This window comes from Odontesthes bonariensis, chromosome 6 (genome assembly GCF_027942865.1).
Source record: "Odontesthes bonariensis isolate fOdoBon6 chromosome 6, fOdoBon6.hap1, whole genome shotgun sequence".
Classification (NCBI taxonomy): domain Eukaryota; kingdom Metazoa; phylum Chordata; class Actinopteri; order Atheriniformes; family Atherinopsidae; genus Odontesthes; species Odontesthes bonariensis.
The window spans coordinates 20,954,532-20,981,123 of NC_134511.1; the positions used below are offsets into that span (position 1 = coordinate 20,954,532).

General features: G+C 40.2%; 1 protein-coding gene across 1 annotated transcript; it reads left to right on the forward strand.

The window, feature by feature from the left end:
- Nucleotides 1-1,547: 1,547 nt before the first annotated feature.
- Nucleotides 1,548-25,826, forward strand: bmpr1ba (bone morphogenetic protein receptor, type IBa). The gene is made up of 11 exons (XM_075467863.1): nt 1,548-1,879; nt 19,936-20,098; nt 20,212-20,311; nt 20,603-20,705; nt 21,534-21,630; nt 21,764-21,902; nt 22,169-22,361; nt 23,878-24,175; nt 24,384-24,559; nt 24,672-24,802; nt 24,885-25,826. Exons 1-11 carry the CDS (start codon nt 1,774-1,776, stop codon nt 25,008-25,010), a joined length of 1,632 nt encoding a protein of 543 aa, XP_075323978.1. The 5' UTR covers nt 1,548-1,773; the 3' UTR covers nt 25,011-25,826.
- The last annotated feature ends 766 nt before the right edge of the window (nt 25,827-26,592 follow it).

A 26,592-nucleotide genomic window follows, 5' to 3' on the forward strand; every position in this document is an offset into this window, starting at 1 on the left:
CGTGCTGGTAGACAGGAGAGGTTACAGAGGCAGGATCGGGGCAGGGCAGTTTATTTATGAACTTCTTCTTTTTTTTTTTATCCCCCCATATCGAGCAAGGGTGCCAGGCAGCCTATTGTTCGTCTGTAATGACCAGCATGAACAAGTGTGAGAAAGAAAAGAAGTGCAAAGAACAGCAGCAGCCACAAATGAGACGGATTAACATGAAAACAAAAACTGTTTGCTTCATCTATTAAACCCTAAAACATCAAAGATCCTCATTTTGTTTGGGAAGGAAAAGCTGTAATGATCATTTCTGCACCCAGCACAGAGTTTTGTGTGCAGCAAATGCCTTAAGGGCAAGAGGATAGCTCTGGAAAGGAAATGGTCTATTAGAGTGTCTCAACCCATTTATTTATTAGTATGAAAGCCCCAGGCCTGGGTGATGTAATCTCTTACTGCTCCCTTAAAGTGTTTCTGCCAACCACCTGAATAGCTCACCGCTGTGGAAAGAGGTGTTTTTAGTATTTTACTTGTTCGTTTTTTTCCAGACACATGTTGTAGTGCTTAAAATAGTATATTTAGATGTTTTAAAAAAAATGTAAAGTTTTGTTGTGAGAAAAATGCTGTTGACTCATAAACCCAGCTCAGACTGAAGGAGATATCTGTGGAGATATCAGTGAGACCAACTTTAGCTCAGGTTGGTTTCAATATTATTTGCATATGGCCGACCCAGCCTGCTCTCCGACATCAATGAAGGTCATTACCTTAGACTCAAAACCTTAACCACAAGGGACATTTTAAAGAGAGGATAATTTAGCCTTCTTGTGCATCAGAGCTTACATTTGAAATCCATTCACTTTGAGCACACTTAGAAGTAGGCCCTTTCTCTTTATTACCTTTTATCTCCACTTTTACAACTTGAGCTGCTTATAGTTTTATCCTCTGCTCACCCTGCTGGCTGTCACCTTCATTGGTCCATTCTTCACATTTAGGCTATGAGGCACACAAATTAGGAGCCACTGTAATCATGCAAAGAATCGACATATAAGGAGATCATTCTTTGACGTTACTCTATGATGTATGCCGGTGTTCCACTTGCCAACCACTCATCTTCGATGTATCAATTGCTTGATTGTACCACTGCGTAAAAACTCTCTTGTTTAATCAATTGTTTAATCAATTGGGGACCGAATTAATGCCCAAAATTGGATGGAAACAGTTGTCTGTTAAGTGTTAGGAGGATGCAGAATCCCACGTATCCCACTGCTTGTTTTCAATATCCTGGTCACCCTCCTCCTTTTTTTTCCTTTTTTTTTTTTTTTTTTTTTTTTTTTTTTACTAAACCCCATCTTGCTCCTGTCTGGTCCCTGCCCCCGTTTTCTTTCCACCCATGTCCTCCTTCCCTGTTTGTATGTGTGTGTGAGTGGGTCAGCCCTCCCTACCAGGCAAGCGAAGTAAACTCCCCCTTTTTGCTCTCCCTCTTTCTCCCTCTCAGCTGGCCTCGCTGCTACTGTCAGACCAGGTTGGAGGACAATCAACTCCAACTGCTGCTGCCGCTGCTGGTATGTTTTGTGTGGTGTGGACTTTCTCACGTTGCGGAGGACCCACACACACACACGGAGGCTTGCATGTCTGATACTCTCCCCGCCTCTCGCTCTCACTCCCTCTCTTCCACATACATACACACACGCAGAAGGAGAGGCGGTGTGTGAGTGGAGGATCCTGTCGTGTGGAGAGCGCTGAAGAGAGGAGCATAGAGGAGACGTGAGGAGCTGAGCAGCAGACTCTACAATGCCAGGACAGGGAGAACGGCTGAAGTGCTGCTTCTCTCTCTGTCTCTGGAGCCGGAGTCCTCTGCTGTTGCTTGGACTGTTTTCTCTGCACGCACAAGCGCACGGTGAGTTACCGCAAACTTTCTCTACTCACTGCCACACTCAACCGTGTCGATGTTTTTGCTTAGCTTTGCGCTGAAGTTGTTCTACTGCAGCTCAGTAGACGTGCCCTTTTTACTTATTAGTTCTTGTTGAATTTAAAATCTTTGATTGGTACATCTGAAATCGGTGCTCTGCTGTACAGTCAGTTATATCCAAAATGCAGCAGCCAATGAAGACATCATCCTAAATACAAAAGATGAACATCGTACGGTCTTTTTATATCAGATTTGTATGTACTGCTAAAATGCCTAAATTACAGCCGTATTTGGAACATACTTAAAAATATCAGTTTAAGTAGTCTAACATTGGTTTTCATCGGATAGTGGTCTTGACTGAAACAATTTTGAGTAAAGAAGTTTTTTGATAGTACATTTATTTGAGAAATTCCTTTTAGGTTTGCATTGCACTGATTATCTTGGCACTTTAGGAAATTCCTCCTCCATTCAAAGTGCTGCTTATGCATTCTCTTATATATATTTAGTTACAACACGGAAGAAAACTGTACTTTTCTTCAAGCAAACAGAGAAAAACATCACATATCCTGACACTTGTTGCTAACTGCGTTGGCTGCTTTGCCTGTGACCATGTTTGGTATCTATAGTGCGATTTGTGAGGCGGTGGAAAGAGAATGTGTTAGATTTAATAGTCTGTTATGTTTAGTGCCATGATGTGTGTCCGAAAGGTTTGGCTGTCTAATGTTTCTCTAGCATATGTTTAACAAAGGAGTTCTGTAGATTGTCTTTCCAGCCACTGATTACAAAAAGTCAAAAGTGTTGAGAAAATTTAACTGATAGCGTCTGCGCTGTTAAGTCGTCCACCATACATGCTTCGACTGTGTTTTACTTGATGCATGTTTTTCTCGTCTCTGTTTCTATATTGTTGATCTATTTAAAGTAGTCCGACATTATTTCAGCTGGGAGTCTGCGAAGCTGGCAGTGGCTCATACTTCATACTCTTACATATGGAGGTCGCCTTGCTTGCATGTCACCCCTCTCTCTCTCATCTGTCTTTCCTGTCATTATTTTCCGTTGGCTTTCCTATGGAGTCCACTCTGAGTTGCACCCACTTCCTTTGATTTGCTCTGCTCACTCAAAGATGCTGTTGTATCATCTTAAACTAGCCCTTTAAACAAATAACAAGTCTTTAGAATGCCGCAGACATTTGAGCATTTGCACTACGCACTTAAGTACACATGGATACAAACCTACAAAGTGTTTGAATGTTTTGGATTGATGGTAACACTGACTGCTCTGTCCAAGAAGCCACAGAGCAGCTGCCAAGGAATAAGACATATGTTAAAATTTGACGCAAAGTTGGACCTCCACCAAGAATACTTGCGTTGTGTTCCTGGCAAGTCATTCATTCTGTTATTTCTTTAATACTGAGCTCATAGTTACTAGGAAAAGTTTTGCTTTTTCAGCTACTTCTGTGGTTTAAATTCTTATTTGTATTGCTGCATTTGTCAGTCTGCTTTTTGTTGAGACATAGAAATCTAGGTGCAGTGGTTACGACTGCAAAGCTGTGCCTAACATCAGAGCCGTGAAACAGATTCCCTGTTCCTGGGAAGTGAAAGATCAGGGCAGAATAAATAGAGTGCTGAAAAAGTTTGTTTAACCAAACGCGGCAAACATCGGTCGGTCGGCCAGTTATGTCCATGTCCAGATTTAGCATGATAATTGTTCAAAGACCTACTCTGCCTATTTCTTTGATTAAAAAAAAACAAAAAACTGCGTATGTAACTTAAGTAAAGTGTATCTTTGTCTAAAATATATTCCTGTCTCAAAGTGTGTCCGATCGATGGCCTACTTTTACTTAGGGGCCTTTTGACTGAAATAATGCCTGACAAGCATTCCAATATAAAGATGATTTGTTTGCTTATTCCATGCAATGGCTGATTAATCCAGTTGGTTAGAAAAGGATGTTTGTAATGTCAGGGTCACAAGTGTCATCCCTGTATTGACCATTGTCCCTGTATTGACCATTATTGTCTTACCTATCACCCTTGCTTGGGTATATATATAATATATAAAAATTAAGTTAAGTTTCCAGTATCTGACACAACTTTAATTTTGGTTCTGTTCATAAATCATAATGCGGCATCTTAAAATGACTATTTACACAAAAAAATAAAAATCTTTTTTTAGTGTCGTTTTTTTATTCTCTCAAAATAGCACAAGGAAAATGCTCAGATTGTAAATCTGAAAAATTTGTCAACCAAGATGTTATTTGGACATTAGAACAGTTAAATCGAGTCACTCAGTCAGACACATCCAGATTTTCATAACTTTTCATAACTCGTTCACCGGTGGCCTGCAACGGCCTTGTTTATAGGTTGACACATAGATGATTGGTTGTCTTGGCAACGGATTCTGCTCTGACTGAAATTTGCAAATATTTGTTTTTCAAAAAAAAAAAAAATAAAAGCATCATAGAAGGACGGATATAGTGTGACTTTTATTTAACCAGACTCTGCTTTACTTTCTATTTCTCTGTGTTCTTCCTGTCTCTCACTCCAAAACAGCTCATGGATACTTGACTGAATGGAAGTCTAGACTTGGCCAGCTTGTGTTTCTTGGTGCTGTTGCCACAGGTGAACTGCAGTCATTGTAGGCTGGTAGACGGGGAGCAGACAAATCCTGTGTTGTGTCTGCACGAAGGGCACAGTTTGCCCTTTAGCATTTCTATCGTTGTCTCTGCAGCAAATAAATGAAGGACATTGCATTCGGTATTCAACAACGATAGAGGAGGACACAGCGAATTCGCACACTTTATGCGTCACATACACACACACACACACACACCCACACACGCTCACACACACACACACACCCACACACACACACACACACACACACACACACACACATGCACACGCACATCTTCAGAGACCTTCCATCTACACCGTGCTGCTGCCCTTCATGTGAGTTCTGGGAAGTGAAGAGGGAGTGTGATAGCTTACATTTCATTGTCCTTGGTGGGAATAAGCACTGCCGTATCAGTTTTCACAGTCAAAGCTCCGCCAGTTGCTTTGCTTTTGCCACCGCCCGCTAATGAGATTGTTGCATGATACAGAAATGTGTCATTTCTTTTAAGAAAGCAAAATCTAAATTTCCATTTCTTGGACGGAATATTCCAGTCGCACTTCGCATGTTGACATTGTGTCAGACGAGTGAAAGCACCTCAACTTGCGTTTGACGGTAGCGTTTTAGTTTCAGACATTTACCAGAAAAATGTGCACGCCACATTTCTGTGTGTGAGTCATCTACAATTCTGTTTCATGATTTCAAGTTCCTCCGAGTTGATGTATAGTTGTAACAGACCCATGGTGGACTCTTTACTGTTGAATGACGGGCTCAAGGAACATGTGAAACTGCAGGCCCTGTGTTATTAGTAATTTGTTGTCACCAACAATAGCATTGATTTATCTTAGACGCAATTAGTTAGTCTTTTCAGAGACACAAACATTGAATATTTGTTGGTTCTCAGAAAGGCATCACCCTGGCAGAAAGTTGACCTCAATGTTTCTGTTAAAAAGCAGCTTTTAATTAGAAAGCCGAACAATGATTGATAGCTGACTTGTTGTACCCAACTACTGGTTGTTCTTTATACTCCTTGGTCTGAAGCTTTCTGGCAGGATGTGTTCTGTCCACTTGCTGGAAACTAATACCTCATTATACCCACCAACGTGCTGGCTGTAATGCTGAGAGAGAGGTAAGGTGGTGCCTGTTGTGGGAAAGGTGTTGAAGGTGTCCCAAAGTAAACTCACACCTCGGGTTTTCATTTTCTCTCTGCGGCTTCTGAATTATTTTCCACAAACAGTCCCAGAGCCACCTTTAATGATCTTCCACTGTATTATATCAACAAGGGCAGGATCCAGAAGGCACGAGTTGAGTGTTTAAAGAGTTGGTGACAAAGCAGAGATATAGATATGAGAGCCCGATGTACCGTGTTTGACCTGGAGTAAAACATCGGAAAAAATAGTCATCTTGAAATGACCTCTAAAATGTGCAGTAAGGAGAAGTGTGGAGAGTTGGGGACTGCAGGGTATTACATCCTGTAATGGATACAGATCCAGTAACTTCTATCCCAGTCAGATTACAGGTCTGGCGCTGACTTCTTAAGACACAGCTGGAGCAGGGGAAGTTCTGTGCGTGTGGAGAGAGAGAAAGAGACAGAAAGAGAGAGAGAGAGGGGTAGTGACTAAGGAAGTTTTTTTTTGTTTTTTTTTATTGTGAAGGTTTCAGCTAAACATTGTAAATTTTTCATTGAATGATGAGAGAAGAAATACGCTAATGTGCTGCAGGCAATTTGTCAGGTTCACTTTTTCTGCAGCTACACTCGTTTGCTGGAGTTTGCAATATTCATATTCTAGTTTACTGTAGCATTGCAGTAACTTTTGGGGAATATTTACATAAGTTACCTTTATGTTTGCAGTTAGGCGTTTAGATACGGTAGTTATACCAGCTTCTCTCCAGCTATTGAGCTGGAGAGAAACGTCATTTCAAGCCTGTGTATGTCCTGTACGTATACAGATCTGACAACTAAAACTGACTTTGACTTTGACTTTGACTTATACTGATGTCGCAGTAGTTATTGTGAGACACAATCCTGATCGAGCAGGCTGCACAGCATGTTGTAAGACAATAAATTGATGGACAGATAGCAGGTGAGGTGGAGCAGAATAAAGCTGGCCGTCACAGCCACAGCGCACAGGGACTAGAAGGGCTTAGGGTTTTCCATGCACTTGTAGCCCCTCCATAATACCCTCAACTCCGACTACTTTTTTTTTTTTTTTTGGAGGGGGGTTGGTAAGGGTCAACAGGCAAGGAAGAGAGACTGAACATACAATGCTTCTAAAACCTACTCGACCTTTTGTATGAATAAATCCTGTCAGAATGTTTTCCTCGCTAACTGTAAAGATGCAAGATTGCAACTTATACAAAGAAGGTGGAAACAAATCAGAAACAAACGAGGGAAAAAAGATTGAAAAAAAACATACACAATCTAGTTGAATAAGTATGCATTGCTCTTCATGATATTTTATGTGGCTTTGTTCAGAATCAAGCAATTGGTTAAACAGCTGTTAGTATAGTCTCTAGTGAAACTCTAATGGTTCACTGGAAGCTTTGAAATCATGAAAAGAGATCTCAAAATCAAAAGGTATTGATTAAGAAAGAGTTACAAAAGATTATGGCAAGTAGTATAACAGTATAACAGCAACAGTCACACATTGAAGCATAGCATGGCAGCATCAAGCTTTGCAACATCTTTTCTTCAGCTGGCATAAAGCCTTCAGTTAAGGGGTAGAAAATCATTATTAGCTGCAAATACCAGTCAGCTTCGGTGCAAACCAAACTTCTGGAATTTGCTAGGGAGCTGAATATGTAGAATTTCTATTTCCAGTATAGCAACAGCCCAAAGCATAGATCCAAGTCAACAAAAGTACGACTTCACCAGAGGAAGTTCAGTGTTCTGGAATAGGCCAGCCAGAGCCCAGAGCTGAATCCTGTAGAAAATCTCACCCTTGTGCAGGTTGTATTCTTATCTAAAGTTTACAACGAGCCATCTCATTAACACATCTCCAAGGTTGAGTGGTGTAAAGGCTGAGTTATACTTCTTTTAACTGCCCTTGCGCTTGCGTCTTGCGCTTGTGTTAATGGCTCGAGACGTTTATGCTTCATTTAGCTTTGCCGGCAGTTGCGTGTGCTGCGTGGCGATTCACCGCCAGGACAGTAGGTGGAGCAGCGGGTTTTTTCAATGACAAGCCTACTACGATGAAAGGAAACTCACCGCCAGGACCTCTTCGGCAAGTCTCTCTTCGAGTGGATTCATCATAGACATAATATATATAATATATTATGTCTATGGGATTCATGGTTTGAAAACAGCGGTCTTTTATTAGGGGATGAAACCGGAAGATGAACACGCCGCCGGATGTGATGTAGATAGTGGCTTGTGCTCGCGTCCAGAGTGGCTACTCTATAGCTCTGCTCGCGTCTTGCGTCTTGTGTGAAGTTTAGAAAATTGAGGTGACACACGCAAGCACGCAAGGGGGGGCTTGCAACCGCGCAAGGGCTTGTGTTGCGTCTTGCGTTACCGACTATAAACCAGGCTTAAGGCAAAGATCCACAACACAAGCCAAGATATCTCTGACTGGCATAAAGAGGAAGGTGTCACTTTTTGTGTTGAACTGATGGAAATTAACTCTGCTTTTTTTTTTTTTTTTTTCCATGTAGAAAAAAATATATATATTTTTGCAAGTGTCAGGAATTGCTCACTCTATGGTTTTGGTAAGTGGTGGAAAAGAGAAGCAGAGAAAATGAACACATCAAGGAGAGAATGTGGTTGGGAAAACAAATCAATTCACCCTGTAATTTAAGGTTATTTGTGGATATCAGGATGCACACCTTTAACCAAATGGCTTCGCAATGGAGACGATAATCATATGCTATGATAGGTACCTAATGGGTGTGTTGATGGGAGTGGATGTTGACTGTGTGTGCATGTTTGTGTGCAAAGCTTCAGCTAGCAGCATATTTGGCCAGTGAGATAGTACAGAGAAGGCCTGGAGCCAGTGATGGGCGATATGTGACTTAGTTAATGGGAGGCTAATCAGGCATAGCAGACAGTGAGACGCATACAGCTGTAAACACACATATGCTTATGCAACCACTCTTTCACACATGAATACATACTAATGTGCACATTCCACACATTTTCCCCACACAAATAAAAAATACATTAATATCCTTTTACACACACACACACACACACACACACCTGAACACATGCTTACATTCATCTGCACACACTGGACATATACATGTTGTAAATGGATGGAAAGTGACTGGAGATGACTGAGACACCACAGACCAGAAGTTTGCGAAATAAACACACGGCAGCTGTAATGTTAACAGGATCAGACCTCCCTCTGCACACACACTCACATACACCCAAACCACATGCACAGTTTCAGAATCCAGATTTTGTTCATTTATCATTCAGTCTAAACAATAATTTTCAATGGTTATTAGTTATCCGCGGCATAATGTTTTGTCTAACTGACTGAGACTGTTTTGATTGCCCCAACTGATGGCTAGATGTTGTCCTGAGAGAGATAGTTAATGGCTTCTCATTATATGCTCCTTAAACTATGAGTGGGTGATTGTGTGTTCATGTTCACTGGTGTTCCTAGTTACGGCAGTCAGACAACTATAACCATCAGAAATTGTGGTTGAAAATCAGCCTGTTAAGAATGTATGTCAGCTTGCAGTCTCTCAAAGCATTTCAAGACTGCTGCTATACTCTATTAAAATCGTAATTGCATAACTGATCTAATGAATTACCATTCAAGTAACTTAAATGTCTGTGAGGTTAATTAAGTAGGATGATCTCTGGCAGAGAAAATTAGAAGCAGCAAAAACTTTTTCTAAAGGCCTCAGTATGCTTCTCCGTCGCTATCCGTCAATCCGACTCCGTGGTCACTAAACCTTTCGAAGTTCTCTGTCGGGATGTCGGATACGCAAGGCAATTCACCTCCCGATCAGTAGGCGTCGCTACGTTAGACAACCCAATCTCGCAACGTCTATCGTGAAAGTCGTTGATTGATTGTTTACCTTCCGGCTCTGTTCCACTCCTCACAGTGAACGATTCTCGTTTCCTTTTGTTGTCATATTATTGTAAAATTGGACTTCAAATTCAGATCATTATCTCTTCATTAATTAGAATATACTTGCATTTTCACAATGTTTTATTAAATAAAAAATGTCCAAATAAGGATATTATCAGGAACAATTTCAACTGCGGGCTGCTCTTGGTTGTGTTGGTGCTGTTGTTAGTGCTTCAGCTTTACCTTGCTTTCGGAAAGACATAAGTGAAATAAAGTGTAAGAAGATGAACTGTCCAGCGCAGCTGTTGTCTGAGCTTTTCACCTGTGCTTCATTTGTGTTTTTGACCACTCGCAGCGTGAGCGAACTTCAAACCGATCGGCATTCGATTAATGCGTAGATTATTCTCCAAAGCCTATAGACTGTCAGCTTCTTGAAGGACTGCCCCTTTGTCCATCAAACATACCTTTCTGTGGGAGCTCAGTGTGACAAAGGCAGAAAACCTTATGCAAGTATAAACCACTCACAAGTGCTACTAAAGTAGAGAATTTCGGCCCAGAGTATCATGAAAACTAATTTTGAGAAAGCAACAGTAAAGAAAACTCAATTAAATGAACAATACTCTGAATAATTTTAAAACTACAAACATCATACCATTCAACGTTATTGAATGGAATCAAGATGAAACTTCAACATCTGAACACTAACGTCGACCCAGTTTTTCTTCTTGAGTGATGCCTATAGATTCATGTTCAAATATTGAAATTAGGTTTTTTATTGTTAAATATTAATGGATTCACATAGATGTCCTCTTGACAAAGTACAAAAATAAGCTTTGAATAGTGTATTTGGGATTTTTCTTTCTTACCAGATCTACATCATTCTATGGAGAGATAGGAAACATGTATCAACTTAAATAGCATCTTTATTCTCTAGAATTTACCAAGGTCAAAAACAATCACATATTGTTTGTATGACCCAGTCTCTTATCACCCTCCATGCTACAACTTATCATTCCAAAAATTACCTTGAGTACCAGGGTTACCCCGAGTTATGTTTTTGAATGAGTTACTGTGACCCATGTGAATATCCTAATAAAACCCTGAGCGTTCACTGTAAGCAAACTATTTTTGTGCATTCCAGTTGATAAAAATTAAACTTGTGGGCTGATTAGTCAGCACTTAAGGTTTTTTTTACCTTAAATGCCACGTTCACCTTTGACCTTTTATGTTAAATCCCAGTCGTTGTTACAAAAAGATAATAAACTGCAGCACACTGAGATTTGTAACTCATACACTCATACACAATTTAGGGCGAGTAATGAGCCAAAAGAAATAAATAAATAGTGACAATGATTCAATTTCAAACGGATGATGTCTACAGGTGATAGACTGAGTTTTTGAAGAGCAAAGATGGGTAAAGATTTCCTGCTTGTCAACAAATGTGTGAGGAAAATGAGGAATCTGTGTGGAATGTGTCTACAGAGCCAGCTCAAGATGGACAGCTGCAGTCTCTGATTCATTAGACATCAACATCTGTCATTCGTCAATAGCTGATATAATCACACGGGGAAAGGATTACAATGAGACAAAACAACATCTCAATCACTGTAAAAGTTAATTAAAAGTCAAATTAAAGGTAAGAATCATTCGTTTTTAACCGGGGTTGTAGATTTAAACGTGAAATGTTTTCTACTTTATGCTTGATATGGGAATTCAGCTGTTCAGTCTCCCTTGTAGTCTTTTGTTTGAGAATGCCCAAATGTTTCCATGGCATACATATCTTGATCACAAGATCACGTTTAGCACTCTTTTTACCACCTGGATATACTGTTTAAATATGAGCTGAATGTGGTTTGGCATTGTCTTGCTAAAACCATCAAGGTTAAAAAATGAGGAGGCACTCGCGTTTCTGTCTTTAATGCCGCGCCGCCTGGTTATTCATTCACTATTGGTTTTCAGCCTTGTTCCTTGTTCCTTAGATTTCTCCAGGTTATCTGAATATTTAACAATGCTTTTGTCGATGGTTTTAAGTTAAGTATCGAGTTGTCGTCTGTGTGCTACAATGATTAGAATTAAAATTCGATATGATTTGCAGCCCAGTTAAATTCGCTTTTAAATGCAGTTTGCATTGCATCGCAGCTTTTTTTCTAAACAGACGTGCGAGATTAAGTCATTAGAAATAGATCTTTAAGAGTCCTAAATTGACAGAGGAGCAGTTTTAAAATGTTTCACTTGTTGTTCAATTTTGTGCAAATACAAAAGACAAATTGGAACGTTTCTAAACTCGCTACAGTAGATTTGTCTTACAACGGAAGTTTTAAACTGCTCGGTAATGTAAAGCTCTTTTGCTGTAAACAGAAAAAAAGCTTTCAATGGTAGTTTCTCTCTTTTCCTTTATATCATGTGATTTGGGTTCAACACAATGGTGTAAAAAAAGGATCCTTACTCTGCTGATGTTGTTCTCCATTTATCCATTTATAAAATTACATTAAGGGCTTGTGGATGGAGTCTTTGTGTGTCTGTGTGTGTGTGTGCTTCAACGTAGTATGTGTTTTTCTGAATGTAATTTTAAACCCAAGTTGTTAAATTTACCATGGCCAACTAGTGTGAGGCCATTGTTTATCAGTTTATGAGCACGGTTTTTGCATACCACCACGATGGAACAATGAGTCACATGATGACACAGAGGGAGTAGCATATCCAATATGATTAAAAATAGCAGCCAGTTTTCTATGACTGTTTGAGGGTGTGTATATTGTAATCCAGTGCTATTTATTATATTGGGAGGGTGCATCATAGAATGTTTTAGAATGTGTAAATAAATGTCATGTTTTGGCTACTACTAGAAGCTGTTTGTTGTTGTTTTTGTTCATAAGACATTTGTCAGCTTTGTTTCAGAATTTGTTTGAGATGGAGTAACTACATAAAGAAATCAGTGACAAGTTTTTTTACAGCCTGCAGGGATAACGTGTATAAATGAGTGGTTGGGTTCACATTTGAAGCATGCTGGCTCGAAACACTGTGGGTCTAATATATCACTTGTGGTTGATGTTGTTTGAAAATCCCTGAAGAACAGAAGAGATGCCAGACTCTGGCAGAGATGAACTCTGAGACCACTCATCAGATGACCACTGATGGACCAACGTTCAAATCAGCACTCAACACAGTTCCTGTGGTTACTGCAGATTATTTCTTGATGTTTACAAATCAAAGAAATATAGCTCTGTTTAGTATTTGATTCTTCTTGTATCTTACAACACACAAGAGTGAGAAGAGTGAAGTCAGTAAAACACGTTAAACAATGTGCCTTGTTCTTAAATACCACATGCTTATGTACAGTTTTAATGGACTAGATTTCAACTTGGCAAAAGTATATTGCTGTGTACTGGCCGTGTAAAAGAGGGGGCTGTGTTGCAGTATCTTTTAAACACTACAATGGTACATTGATACTAGGCAGGCACTGGACCTGCTGTTTTACTGTGTATGCTTTTTCATATAAAGCATTCCTTTGTGACACACACATTTGTCTGATGGAGTACAAGAACAGATGCTTAAACGAATCTGTAGGGGATCACCAAAGCTTCTTGTAGTTTTACAGCAGTTACTTAAACGGTGATGTGGAGGACTAAGTAAGTAAGGAGTAAGTATGTTTATAATCCAGCTATTCCTTTTTGTGTGTGTGTGTGTGTGTGTGTGTGTGTGCGTAATTGCATTTATTAGGTTGGGTTGTGTCAGAGGTTAATATTTCTCATTGGTTATTTATCATAGTTCCACTAATCATGATGGAGTAAGCATTAGAGTAAATAGCCAGTAAATTCAATTAGATCATTTATGAATAACATCAACAATTGGGAATTTCTGTCTTTTTGGCAAACTGGTTCAGATCCAATTAGCTTCATCAGAACAATGCAAAATTGAAGCCTACATTGTGGCAACAAGAAATCGTGCAGTTTGACAGTGTGACAACTGCAAAAGCTTTTTCTCTTTCGTAACCGGCCAGTTTTAGGTGGTAGCATGTAGCCAAATTAGGACAAAGTTTGTGAGTCAGAGCTGAACCAGTGGCATCAGACTTACTAACAGTACACAGCCACTGCCCACTGATCCAGCCGGATGCCCGCTGTCTGCAAATTGATGTGGGCTGTTTTGTGATGAGTAGGAGCGCACAGATGGCTGTGAGAAGGAGAAAAGGAGCTTTTGATGAAGACACCAGCTGGTCTTCTTTCTCTTGTTGCTTTGCTCTCTCACACCTCCTTCAAGGACTGTTTCATCATTCCCATGTATTCCAAAGGGAACACTGATGGCCCTCTGGAATTAATTCAGAGTTCCGACATCCTTGTGTATCTGTCACTCATCCCCATCAAAAAGGAACTCACACATAGACTCACACACACCCCACTGGTAAAAGCATAAAGCTGGCGGGTGACAGCTGTATAAGCTGAGAGTGGCACTGCCTCATTACTGCATCACTCATCATTATGACATAATGACGGAAGGCTTGAAGAGCTGTTGGCGATGTTGTATTGGAGGAAAGGAGGGCTGAATGCAACCGCCTCCCTCATCTCTCCTGTAGCACTAGATTTTTTTGTGCTGTTGTACTCTGGGAAACATTTTACAAGCGGAATTATGTCTGAGCTATGAGAACTTTTCTGAACTCTGGTTATAAAAATTCTTTGCGCCTTTTTTTTAGACACATAGATGACTCTTTCTTTTTGACACAGAACTGATTTAGCAACAATTTTAAATTGATTAAATTGCAGTTAACATATAGATGTTTATGAATATAATATTAATATTGTCTTACATATCTTCTTGTTCTTGAAGTAGCTTCTTTATTAAGAGTTTTGTAGGGCAGCAGATGAAAGATGAATTAAAATATGTAAGAAGAAAGACTCAAATGCTGTAAAAAGTTTATAAGGAATAAAGAATAACTTTGATGCATAACCCCACCCCAAGGTCCTACTTTATGCAACAGAAGTAGAGTTGTAACAATATATATAGCTAGTTTTCAAGACCACTGATGCATTTTTTGCAATTGATTAAAAAACAAAGTTGCGATGATGAAAACAGAGAATTGAAATGAGGAAACTGTGAGGGAGAAGTGTATCACATACTTGAAGGCAAAAACACATGCATCTAGTCAAAACAGCAGGGCAGGCAACCTTGGCTTCCCAGCATCCATCCTGCAGATCACAAAGTGGGGTTCATTAACGCATTCCTGCACATGTGGGATGGCTCGGCTCATCTCTACACTGACAGGAAGAAGGCCTTGGAGTTAAGAGCAGGAACTGAATGTACTTCACCGTGGACAGAAAAAAAAAAACAGAGGATAAAACTTATGAGAGGGAGAGAGAACAAAAAGGAAAATAAAAAGAACTTTTCACCCTCCATGTTTCTTTTGCCGTACAGACCGTGTCAAACACCTGGAAGATGGACTGCTACTTAGAGGGGAGAAGGGGAGCAGTGTTGTCAAATGAGTGTGTCTTAAGTGGAAGGGGGAGGCAGGCAGTGTTTACATGGGCTCAATGAAAGGGCTTTTCTGGTTGGCCTTGTTTGACATGGCCAGGATAACTAATGAATACATTCCCTCTTTTTCTGCTCCCTTCTGTCTGTCTATCTTACTCCAGATCTCCTCTCTTCATCTTGCTCTCTCATGCACAATATCCCTTCCCTCACATCTATCCCCACATTCTATCTAAAAATCTTTTTTCTTTCTTTTTTTCGTGTCAGTTTGCACAAAGCTACATCTGTTGAAAAGAAAAGGCCAAAGCTTTTGGTTTGAGGGGCCATGCTTGTTAATTGCATGTTGACAGTGGCCCCCATATCCTGCCATCAAGCCAGAAACGGCCTGTAGGCGAGACCTGAAAGCTCACACTGGTATCTGAAAGGCCATTTTAGTAAAAGAGCTTGAAACAATCATAGTGGATCAAACTAAATCAGATCAGCCCATGTGTGTGCTACTTTATGCATAGAATAAATAAAGTTTGATCTGTTAAATTATATCAAGCCCCCCCTCAAAGATGAGACTGCAGAGTCTTCTTCTTATCTTGAACATCACAAAGCCCTGCCACAGAGAGAAGGAACCGGAAAATTTTCACAGATAAATTGGGTAGCTGTTTCTGCCAATTTCATGTCTATAATGCACAGCGATTACATTCATAAGACATGAACATGCACTTATTTAATGCAACTTAAAAAAGGCTTAAAGTTCAAACAAATAGGTTTATAAGGATGAAACAGTGTTGTTGCTTTAAAATGAAGGTAATAAGCTTCTAAAATACTTAATGAATCCTCATCTTAGTAGTATGATTAAAGGGTTTTATAAAAACTGGGGAAAACACCATGGACGTTGACCATGAACGTGTGTAGAAAGTGTGACCAAAGATGCTCATTACCTCAAGACAAGTGTAAAGAGAGCTTCTGCGATTAAAGTATTTTTAGCATTAAGAGATGGTGGAAAATGCCACAAAAAATCTGAATAAAGTCGGGGATATGTGTGATGATGAATAGAACGATACATGATCGCAATTGTAAGAAAAAAGATGCTGTAATTACCTCAGCCCACAAACCAGCTTAAAAGGTCAGGAGGAAGAGAAGAGCTGCATGTGTTAAAAGTAGGAAAACACGGCAACTCCTTTGATACCAAAACTTCATCATCTCCGTTGCCAAGTGCGTGAAGTATCTCAGCATATCAAAAAGATGCAAACAATGTTGAGATTGTGTTTGTCATTTGACGGAGCCACTGCTATGTAGCATTATTTTTATAAAATCACAGATGCTTAGAAATGTTAAAACGCAGTGAGCAGAAGCAGCTGCAAGGAAAGCTTCTATAATATACATCTAGTTGGGTGCAGTTACGCCTCCTCAATGTGGGATTGTTTGAATCGGATGATTCAGTCGGCATTTTGTTTGTTGCTTCACCCACAGATTACTTCACCTTAAACTAGGTCCAATTTTTGTGAAAGAGGAATTTGTGCATAAAACATTATCCTGTGACACCCCCCGTCCTCTCTTTCTCTGTCCATTTGTTTCTCTCCCACTGTCATTTTCAAGTACATACACACACACACAGACACACACACACACACAGAGACACACCCACACACAGTGAGTAGCAGCCAAGGATCCCAGGTGCAGGTTGGATGTGAAAGGCTTTATGTTTTGTCAACAGCACAGCGGCACCTCACATGACAATCCGGTGGACTCCACTCCACGGGGAAGATTTGGCAGAATGTGGAAGATGAGGAGAGAAAGGGGATGTGATTGAATTAGACAATAAGGTTATGTGAGAGAGAGAAGAGGAAAATTAGGGGAGAAAGAATCTCAGAAGGCTTAAACGGTGGGATAAAAAGTTCAAAATGTTCATTCACTCAACAAATATAAGTGGGAAAGCAGTGGAGAAAGACCCAAGAAAGGGGCGTGGAATGAAGAAGAAAGTGGCAGGAAGAGATTTGCAACAAATGAAGCACAAAATGAGTGAGCATTAGGGAGTGGGATAGAGTGACGGGAGGGAGGGGGCAGAGTGAGAGAAAGGGTGGAAAAGGCCAGTGGCCTCTGCTCTGTCCCCTCTGTGTGCTGCTAAACTGCCCACCAGTTCCCTGCAGCTCTGTCACTTCTCGTTTGTTAATCCCCTATTCTTCTCCCCTCCTACTCTTCCTCGCTCCCTTTCGCTCAAATCGGTCAATTGTTAATGTGACCCCTTTAAACCCCACCATCCCTTTCTTTCAGTTTAGTCAATACATTATCTGTGTGTACAAGCGGGACATTTAGAAGGTGAGTGCTGGATTGCACACATCTATACACGTTTGATAGAAATTGCCAAAGGTAATTTACGTGGCCACTTTCCGAATGAATACTCAGTTATCGTATCTTGATTTATTTCATTTTCGATGAAAAGGGAGTGATGTAAAAACACTAAAGACACACTTTCATATTAATACTGACCTTGCTTCATGGGTCCCTGTAAAAGCACTGGCATACTTTGGGCTGTAAAAGTCTCAGTTCATATCAGAGTATTTTTTTTCAGTTGCCAGTTTATATTTGAAACATGTCAGTCAGCACAAATGAGATGAATGAGCAGCCACATCATCCCATTTAATGGCATTTGTCTTTGATGAGAATAAACCAGCTGCAGTATTTTCCCCCTGACACCGCCAAGTCTTCCCAACCAAGGTACTAAATCCCAGCTAATGTTTTTTTTTCCCTCAGAAGTACATAACAGAGTGACAGCTAAGCATTTGTGAACCCTTTTTTTTTTTTTAACTAAGCAATGCATTACTATAAGTTTCTGAATGTTTCAGCCCTTTATGGAGCTTTAAATATTAATCTAGAGAGAAAGGTCTGTAATGTTTTATTAAAGCACAGAGATCAAATGAAAAAACTACAACCCACTGATGATGATTGACCAGCCTCAAACTATACAGTACATTTTGCTAACTTATTTTTATCTTTATCGTTATCTCTTCAGTTAGACTCTCGAAATCTTCATTCATGGTGGCTCACACATTCACACAAAAGCACCCCTTGCCTCCCTTTAGCCACATTTCGCTAGAGATCCTAGCAGAACTGAGGACACGGGGAGTCAGTGCTCTTTCAGGATACATTTCAGAATAAAATACATTAACGAATGCAAAAGGAGTGAACAACATAGTTTCATGAGGTAGTACTTTGTCGCGTCTTCAATTAAAGGTTTCAAGTTGGGATATTAGACCTTGACGTAGTTACCATCAGAACAATCCCTTTAGAATATAACCTGACCTGTACCTGCACTTGTTACTGCCAAAGGATGAAAGTTGAAGTATTTCAAGCAAAATAAAACACCGGATGTGAGTTTTGTTTGCCTCTTAGCAACAGGTGAACAGTTAAACAATGGTGGCAAGTAGAGTTGGGGAGATAACTCTCACTTATGTTCGGTTATTTAATGCAAAATACAAACTTTACATGCGGAACACATCAGGGATTCAGTGTCAGGACACTGACATGTGAACTGAGGAAGATGGGGATCGGGTGAGTGACCTCCAATTGGTACACAACATGCTTGACATGGGAGATGTAATTGTGCAACTGATAACAGAATCTAATAGATTATCAAAGTATTGTGCATATTATGCATATTTTGTCATATTGCATTACAGAAAAATAGTATTCGAATAAACTGCATCTGCAACATTCTGCATAACCGCATATTCTATATTCTACAGCTAATTTCCCCATCTATTTTACTTTGACATTAGCAACGTTTTGCAATTAGAATAGGCTTTGACTTAAAACAGAACCTTGTCTCGGGGCTGAAATAGAAGAAGAAGAGTTTATTTCAGAGGAAAGACTCAGTGCTTGCTTTGGACCATCTTTGCTTGCAGCTGTTAAGCATCTGGTATCAATGATCTTGCTGGAATGAATGGAAATCTTGAAAGCTGCGGAGGAAAGACACTTCCGTGATCTTTTTTTCCCCTCAAGTGACAAACAGGTGCCCTTTTGAAATGGGATAACTAGGGAATACAGCAGCTTCGTTCTAGTTCTTAGGAGCCGTATCAGTTGTAAGAGGGAAGGAATCTGATGTGAGAGAACACATTTCATGCTATCAGGTGTTTGAGCACAAAGTTTTACTATTTTCTACATTTTGTATGTTTTTGACTGGTCTTTATTGCCCACTTTATCCTTCCTTATTTTAGTGGATTTGATGTGTTTCACCACAGTAAACTAGATTATATTTCAGTGTAGTCAGCCAGCTCACATGGAATGGATTGATTATGTGAACACAGAGTTTGCCAATTTAACATTTGACATCTTGGCTCTGACCTCGACACTTACTGCCGGTCTCCACCAACACAGCTCATATTAAACTTCTGCTCTCAGGGAACTTAGAAACCTACAGGCGGAAACTGAGATGGACGCATTATCTGGAAAATGCACTGTGAAAAACAGAGCTTTATATCCTGGTAAACTATGGTGATGCGCATACAAAGAGCACAATTCATTTACAATGGAAAATACTTAAAAGATCTGAGAAGGGGCAGATCTTCACATTATCTGTTAGACACTAACAAACAAGAATGCAACCTGTGCATGGATTTTCTGTGCAGTACACATAATTAATAAGCTTACTTATAAAAAGAGCACGGACAACGGCAGGAACAAATGTTTGCTTTGTGTCAGAGCCAAGATGATCAAGAGTACGGCTTGAGGACTGTTAGTGTAAGAGCGTCTTATGACCAGGGTTGCGGATGATTTAAGACATTTATTTTTTTCATATTGCTGGAATTTATATGTAAAACAAAAACATCCCTCACGTAGATGCATGCGATTTTTTACACACAGTGCAGTCTGTGTCTCTTGCATAGTTAGATCCCTTCTTTGCTCCGCAGAGATTTAACTTCTGAATGCTGAAATGTTCTCCCCCTTATTTGATTATAGGCAACATTTTGGACAGTATGCTGCTAAGAGCATCCAGTAAAGAGGCAGTGGAGAGTGGGAAGGAGACTTTTGGCAGCTCAGCTCCTGCTTCATCCTCCCAAAGATTCCTGTGGTGTCACTGCTATCACCACTGCCCAGAAGATTCAACCAATAACACGTGCAGGTAAAAATGAACACAGAAACAACAAGTGTACGCACGTACGTGTACGTGCACGTGTTTTCCTAAGTTGTGATGCTGGTGGCTTTACTTATTGTGCTCAAATGTACTTTTCCCAGGACGGATGGCTACTGTTTTACAATGGTGGAGGAGGAGGGAGGTGTGCCGGTCCAGACCGCAGGTTGCCTGGGGTTGGTCGGGTCAGAGTTTCAGTGTAGGGTGAGTGTAAAAAGCAGGAAACTTGAACCACTGCTCTACCCTGTTTGTAAGCCCTCTCTGAGTTGCTTTAGGTTCATTTGACGTAGAGCTCTACATCATATTTTTAATGTCGGTAAAGCCTAATTCATAAATAGTTTTTCCTGTCAAAATAGTCATTTGTTTTATAGCAGATTAATTGTAAAAGGAAGTATACATTGCAGACAAAGGTAACAGCGTTTTCAGTGCACTCTAATGCGAAACAGAGAAAACAAACCCAAGCTCAAGTCCGTTTAATGACTCTTCTGTCTTCAGGATACAGCGGGCACACGTCAAAGAAAATCTCTGGAGTGCTGTACAGATGAAGATTACTGCAACAAAAACCTACATCCTACACTGCCACCACTCAAACCGCCTCGTAAGTTTGTCTTCAAACTCATCTCTCCACTCCTGTTTGTTGGCCTCCCTGCACTCCAGTCAGTAGTTGATGACAACAGTAATAGACAGTGAAAACTGTCAGTGATGGTCTTGAAGCACACCGGACTCAGAGTTATCATGACTTTGTCAGAGGCAAAGATGGCTCAAGTGGGGTAGACGGTACCATAAAGTTACTGTCAAACTGACCTGCAACCTGCCACATTGTCAAGAGAATACCGAGATCTCTATCGTGTACAACAATATACTCTGTGTGTGTGTGTCTTTTTGTGTGTATGAGAAACAGTAAGCCTAGATTCCCAGGGAAATCGCAAGCCCCAGCAGACGCTGAGGGGCAGAGTCATCAGTCTGTAACTCTATCATAGGGGATCAGGCGGAGAATTCATCGACTAGGCCAAGGGCTTCCTCTCGCTGTTGACGGGAGTCTTGAGGAAAGAAAGAGTGTGCCAGGAGAAAATGAAAAATTGATGAGTGAAATATGATTTGTACATGACTTAATGTACTCCAGTACAGGGTGACTTGAAAAAAAGATAACTGCTTTGTACGGTGTAATATTGTCAAATTCTTAAAGTTTCAGTGTCCATTGGGGATTTCAGAAATTTGTGTGCGTCTGAGCTAATTTCTTTGGAGCAGAAAATGATTCCGCGTATGTCCATGAAAATGTCTCGTAGCTGCACATCAGTCACATTGCTGCACACGACTGATGGAGACCTTGGAATAGACAAATGTGAATACTGTTTTGAGATATCTTGTTTGTCATTAATTGATTTTCTGACATGTTCTGTTCTCTCTTTCATCCGTCATCCTCCAGTTTATGTCGATGGGAAGATCCACCATATGGCATTGTTGATTTCAGTCACTGTGTGCAGCATCATATTGGCTGTCATTATCGTGTTCTGCTACTTCAGGTAATTTATCTCCAACAGCTGACGCTCCTTCGTACAGCAACTACTGCACCTCTCCGTCGGTGCTCTCTGTAATTTGCAGTGCAGATTTTTTTTGTTATGATGGCACTTCTTTAAGAAGAATGCTGTTTTACAGGTACAAGCGACAAGTGTCTCGTCCTCGCTACAGTATCGGTCTAGAACAGGATGAGACCTACATTCCACCTGGAGAATCCCTGAAGGACCTGATAGAACAATCTCAAAGCTCTGGCTCAGGCTCAGGGCTCCCTCTGTTGGTGAGATGCCCACACTGCTCTGTATTCAATCTCTGTGGCCCTTTGATTTGACATTTGTCTCCTCATTCTTTAATGTCATAACTGCACGGTGTGTAGTTTTCTATTCTGGAAAAACTAGTTCTACGTTTACTGTTTGAGAGTGAATAAACTTTACATTGAGATTACGTTGGGATTTCCAAAGGAAAATCATTAGATGTGCTTAAACACAAAGCACGCTCAGAGGTCTGACCTTAATGAAGCATTTCTTTCCTTTCACTCCTTCTCAGGTCCAGAGAACGATAGCCAAGCAGATTCAGATGGTGAAGCAGATTGGAAAGGGGAGGTATGGAGAGGTGTGGATGGGCAGGTGGAGGGGAGAAAAGGTGGCTGTTAAAGTGTTTTTCACCACCGAGGAAGCCAGTTGGTTCAGAGAGACTGAAATCTACCAGACTGTCTTAATGAGACATGAGAACATACTGGGTTAGTTTAGTTTCTCTTTTGCCTGTCTGTGTCTTATGTTTTTATGTAATCCTGACTCTTTTTTTCTCTGTGCAGTTTGCTATCAATCTGTCTGTTTTTCCTATTTCCTATTTATTTATTTTTAAAATCAACTAGTTGGATTTGCTAAAAGCACACTAAAAAGTAAGACGTTTATTCATGATATTGCAGTAATTATCTAAATCAGTCTTTATTTATAGAGTGAAGGGAATACGTTTGGATAAACTAGTTTAATCCTAGGGTACTAATGTTAATGATAAGGTGTGCTAAATGTTTGTTTTTGGCCATAAAAAAGTTTAAAACATAGAAAAAAAAAGACAAAATAGACAACAGACAATGATTTAAAAAATGCATCATACTTGGAGCTGGAGTGTGTCCATTATGCTGTACCACACTTCAGTCAGAGCCAAGACAGATCAATTATAAGCAGGAGCCCATTCACCACAACACATTCTGAAATAGAAAACAACAGACTGCAAACCAGAGCTTGCATAATTAAATGCCACATGATACATTGTAATTAAGGTATGGAGCAAAAGATCCCGTTGGTAAACTAGATGATAAATAAGATGCTGCAGTGCATAATTCTGCCTTCCACAGTTGATCCTGTACGTCATGTTTTGAATATGACCCAGTATTAGCACAAACTTAACATGACTGCTTTCACTTGCTGGTCTTGGGGAACGCTAATGGATCCCATAGTTAAAGTTACACTACACAAACTGTATATCCAAGGAAGTGAGATGATATTTAGATTTTTTGTCTAATTTGTACGAGAGGATCGATTGCACAAGGCCGTTTGGCTGAGTTCAAGGGCCATTTGCCTTGATTTGCTCTTATCTTGTCTTTAGTTTCAGACTTTTGGCTTGCGTGTAGGTATATAAAAAAATAAATATTTTCTAAATATTTATTGAGTTAGTATGAGTTTACTCTTGTTTTGCATCACTTCATAGCATCAATCATGCTTCAAATGGTTTACATCCTTTGAAGTTTGACACTCCAACAGTAGTCCCTGAATAATCAATGGTGATGTGTTTTTTTTTTTTTTTTTTTTTTTTTACTTTGATAGCAGGATAGTGTTACTGTGGAAACACTGAAGCTTAAAAATGTGCACCGCTTTTGCATAATTTTACTTTAAGAACTATTTTCTTCCTCCACTTCACAAAAACATGTACTGATCACCTCTGTGCAATCGTCCACGCATCATGCATGCTCAGGACCTGACGAAGGAAAGATTGATTAATGTGAAATGGCTCTGTGTTATTATCATTAAGGCTAGTTAATACTGCACAGTTATGTGTTTGAGAGTGCACAAGCTTACAAATGAATTCCACAGTTAAGAGAGAATGGCTGTTTGAAATACCCACCATATTTATTGGAGTTAAAGCAACACTGAAATTGCCTAAATGTTTGAACGGTTTCAAATTAAAGCCAGTGATGTGGAAATAACTCTTTCTCTCTTCATTCCTCCTCCATTCCTTGCCCACCATTTCCAAAGGATTCATAGCTGCAGATATCAAAGGAACTGGCTCTTGGACCCAGCTCTATCTAATCACTGACTACCATGAAAATGGATCTTTGTATGACTACCTCAAATCAACCACTCTGGACAATAAAGCTATGCTGCGCCTGGCCTATTCCTCTGTGTCCGGGCTCTGTCACCTCCACACAGAGATCTTTGGCACTCAGGGCAAACCTGCCATTGCTCACAGGGATCTGAAGAGTAAAAACATATTGGTGAAAAGAAACGGGACCTGCTGTATTGCTGATTTGGGACTGGCTGTAAAGTTCATCAGGTGAGTGTATCAGGAACGTGTGCATTTTAATGACAGAAATATCCCACTTTCAGTCTTCATTTGAATTCACGTTTTGCTGAATTAAGTTTTGCTATAAAAGAGCTCATAAAAGTTTTTGAAATGACATTATTTTTCCGAGGATTCAGTAATGCCCCAAGCCGAGTAATCTGTCATTTTAAGGTCATTAATTTGATCTCCAACTCTGCAGTGACACAAATGAGGTTGACATCCCTCCCAACACCCGAGTTGGTACAAAGCGCTACATGCCTCCAGAGGTCCTGGACGAGACTCTGAACAGGAGTCATTTTCAGTCGTACATCATGGCCGACATGTACAGCTTTGGGCTCATCCTCTGGGAGATCGCTCGACGCTGTGTCTCAGGAGGTAAATATAAAGTTTATATTATTAATTTTTCCTTTTTTGAGATACAAACTCTTCCTAAAAGCCAGACTTCATCTGAACAGGGTGGGTTTTGTCTGTAACCTACCTAATGCAGGAATCCTTGAAGAGTACCAGTTACCATATCATGAGTTAGTTCCCACAGACCCCTCATACGAAGACATGAGAGAGGTGGTGTGCATTAAGAAACTTCGACCATCCTTTCCAAATCGATGGACCAGTGATGAGGTAAAAATATATGGAGATATGCTTCAGTATCCATGCACAAACAAACAAATGCCTTCAGTAACACCAGTCTTTATCTTCTCAGTGTTTGAGACAGATGGGGAAGCTGATGACGGAATGCTGGGCCCACAACCCAGCCTGCCGCCTCACAGCTCTACGGGTCAAAAAGACACTTGCCAAAATGTCAGAATCACAGGATATCAAGCTGTGAGTTGGCACTGCCCAGCTCTGCATAGAAAGTGCACTGATGATCACACTGTCTCTGGTCCAGGCCACACTAGCCTTCATTTCTGGGAAAAAGAAGACGCATCTTAGAAGATCACATGATCACAAACTGAATCCAAAATGCCCAGAACTCTGCAACCCAAGTCCTGTTGAAAACAGCCATGTCTCATGTGGCCCAGTTTGGTCCATCACAGAGGCAACATCGAAACAACATCATTTCAGATTAGTGTCAGGACTTTAAAACCAGGGATAGGTCCCTGTATAAAAGGTGTTGGAGGAAGATGCTGAGTTTGGCTGTAGCTGCAGAGATATTCAAACATTCTACTGACAAGTAAGTGGAATACTATATCTGTGCTTTCTGTGAAAGCTACCCTACCTGTAGATGAAGGTCTGATTGATAGAGGTGAAAGGATGTGCTTTAAAGCAATCTGTTGCTTGCAGCAGAGCACCTCCTTTCTAAACACTTATCACCCCACTACTGGCTTTATATTATTATTGAACACATTTTTGTCACTCTTAAATGGACTGCTTTTTTTTTTGTTTGCAAGGATTGACACTATGTGACAGAAGTTTTTTGAGGCTTTACTGTTTTTTTTTTCTTTTGTTGTTTCTGGTGATAAAGTTTGTAGACACTGAAGAGAAGCTAAATGTGAGTTGTGATAGGCTAATTAAAGTTGCAAAAGTGCGTTTTCCATGTAAAACTCAATCTCTATAATAAGTCTATATGTGGAAAAATAAAGTTTATATGTTCAAGTGTAACCTGATGCATCACAGTCAACACTACTCAGATACTCAGAACCAGATTTTGAACGTGGCAAAGGTCCCACACAGTCGATGATCAAATGTTCAAATGGGTTATCCACCACTGGAATAGGACACAAGGGGGCAGGTTTGAGACTTGCGGTAAGTTTTGTTTACTCCAAAATGCCCTGTCTGATTATGTGAAGACTTCAACACTTCATCACGATACTTAGTTGGCGCCACAATCTGGATAACTTGATCAACTACACAGTCAACTCCCTGAGGCATCCACTTATGCATCGATACACCCCCCCCCCCTGTAGAAAATACCCAAAGGCCGCACTCTCAAAGTCAGCCTTAGGCTTCGCCTGAGCAAACATATCACTCAAGGATGCATCAGCTTTCTGTTCAGTGATAAGCTCTAACTGGGAGACAGGAAGAGATTCAGGAACATGCTAATCTAACCACGTCCCAATCTTCCTTCTCCTCCACGGAATCCTACTTATCTTTAGACATGTCACAGTGCATGCCAGAAAAACATCTGGGAATTCTTTACAGTCATCTGGCTTACTTTTCACAACACAAAACTTAGCTGGTGGGTCAACATCAGCCCAGACACGATTACCTGCCAAGTCATTTGCCAGAATAACTTCTCAGAATCAGAAAAGATTTTATTGCCAAGTAATTTTCACATCACAAGGAATTTGGTCTGGCCTGGTCTGTTTGGTGCAATAAAACAAAAAATATAATTATAATAAAATATAAAATAAAATAAAATAATAAAAATATATGTACAAAGTTTTAGTAAAATGAAGAGCTGAGGGCAG

Coding starts and splice junctions, on each gene's coding strand:
- bmpr1ba (XM_075467863.1), top strand. CDS start 1,774: ATGCCAGGACAGGGAGAACGGCTGAAGTGCTGCTTCTCTCTCTGTCTC. Junction 24,176..24,383: donor CTGGCTGTAAAGTTCATCAG/GTGAGTGTATCA, acceptor CCAACTCTGCAG/TGACACAAATGAGGTTGACA. Junction 24,560..24,671: donor TCGACGCTGTGTCTCAGGAG/GTAAATATAAAG, acceptor TACCTAATGCAG/GAATCCTTGAAGAGTACCAG.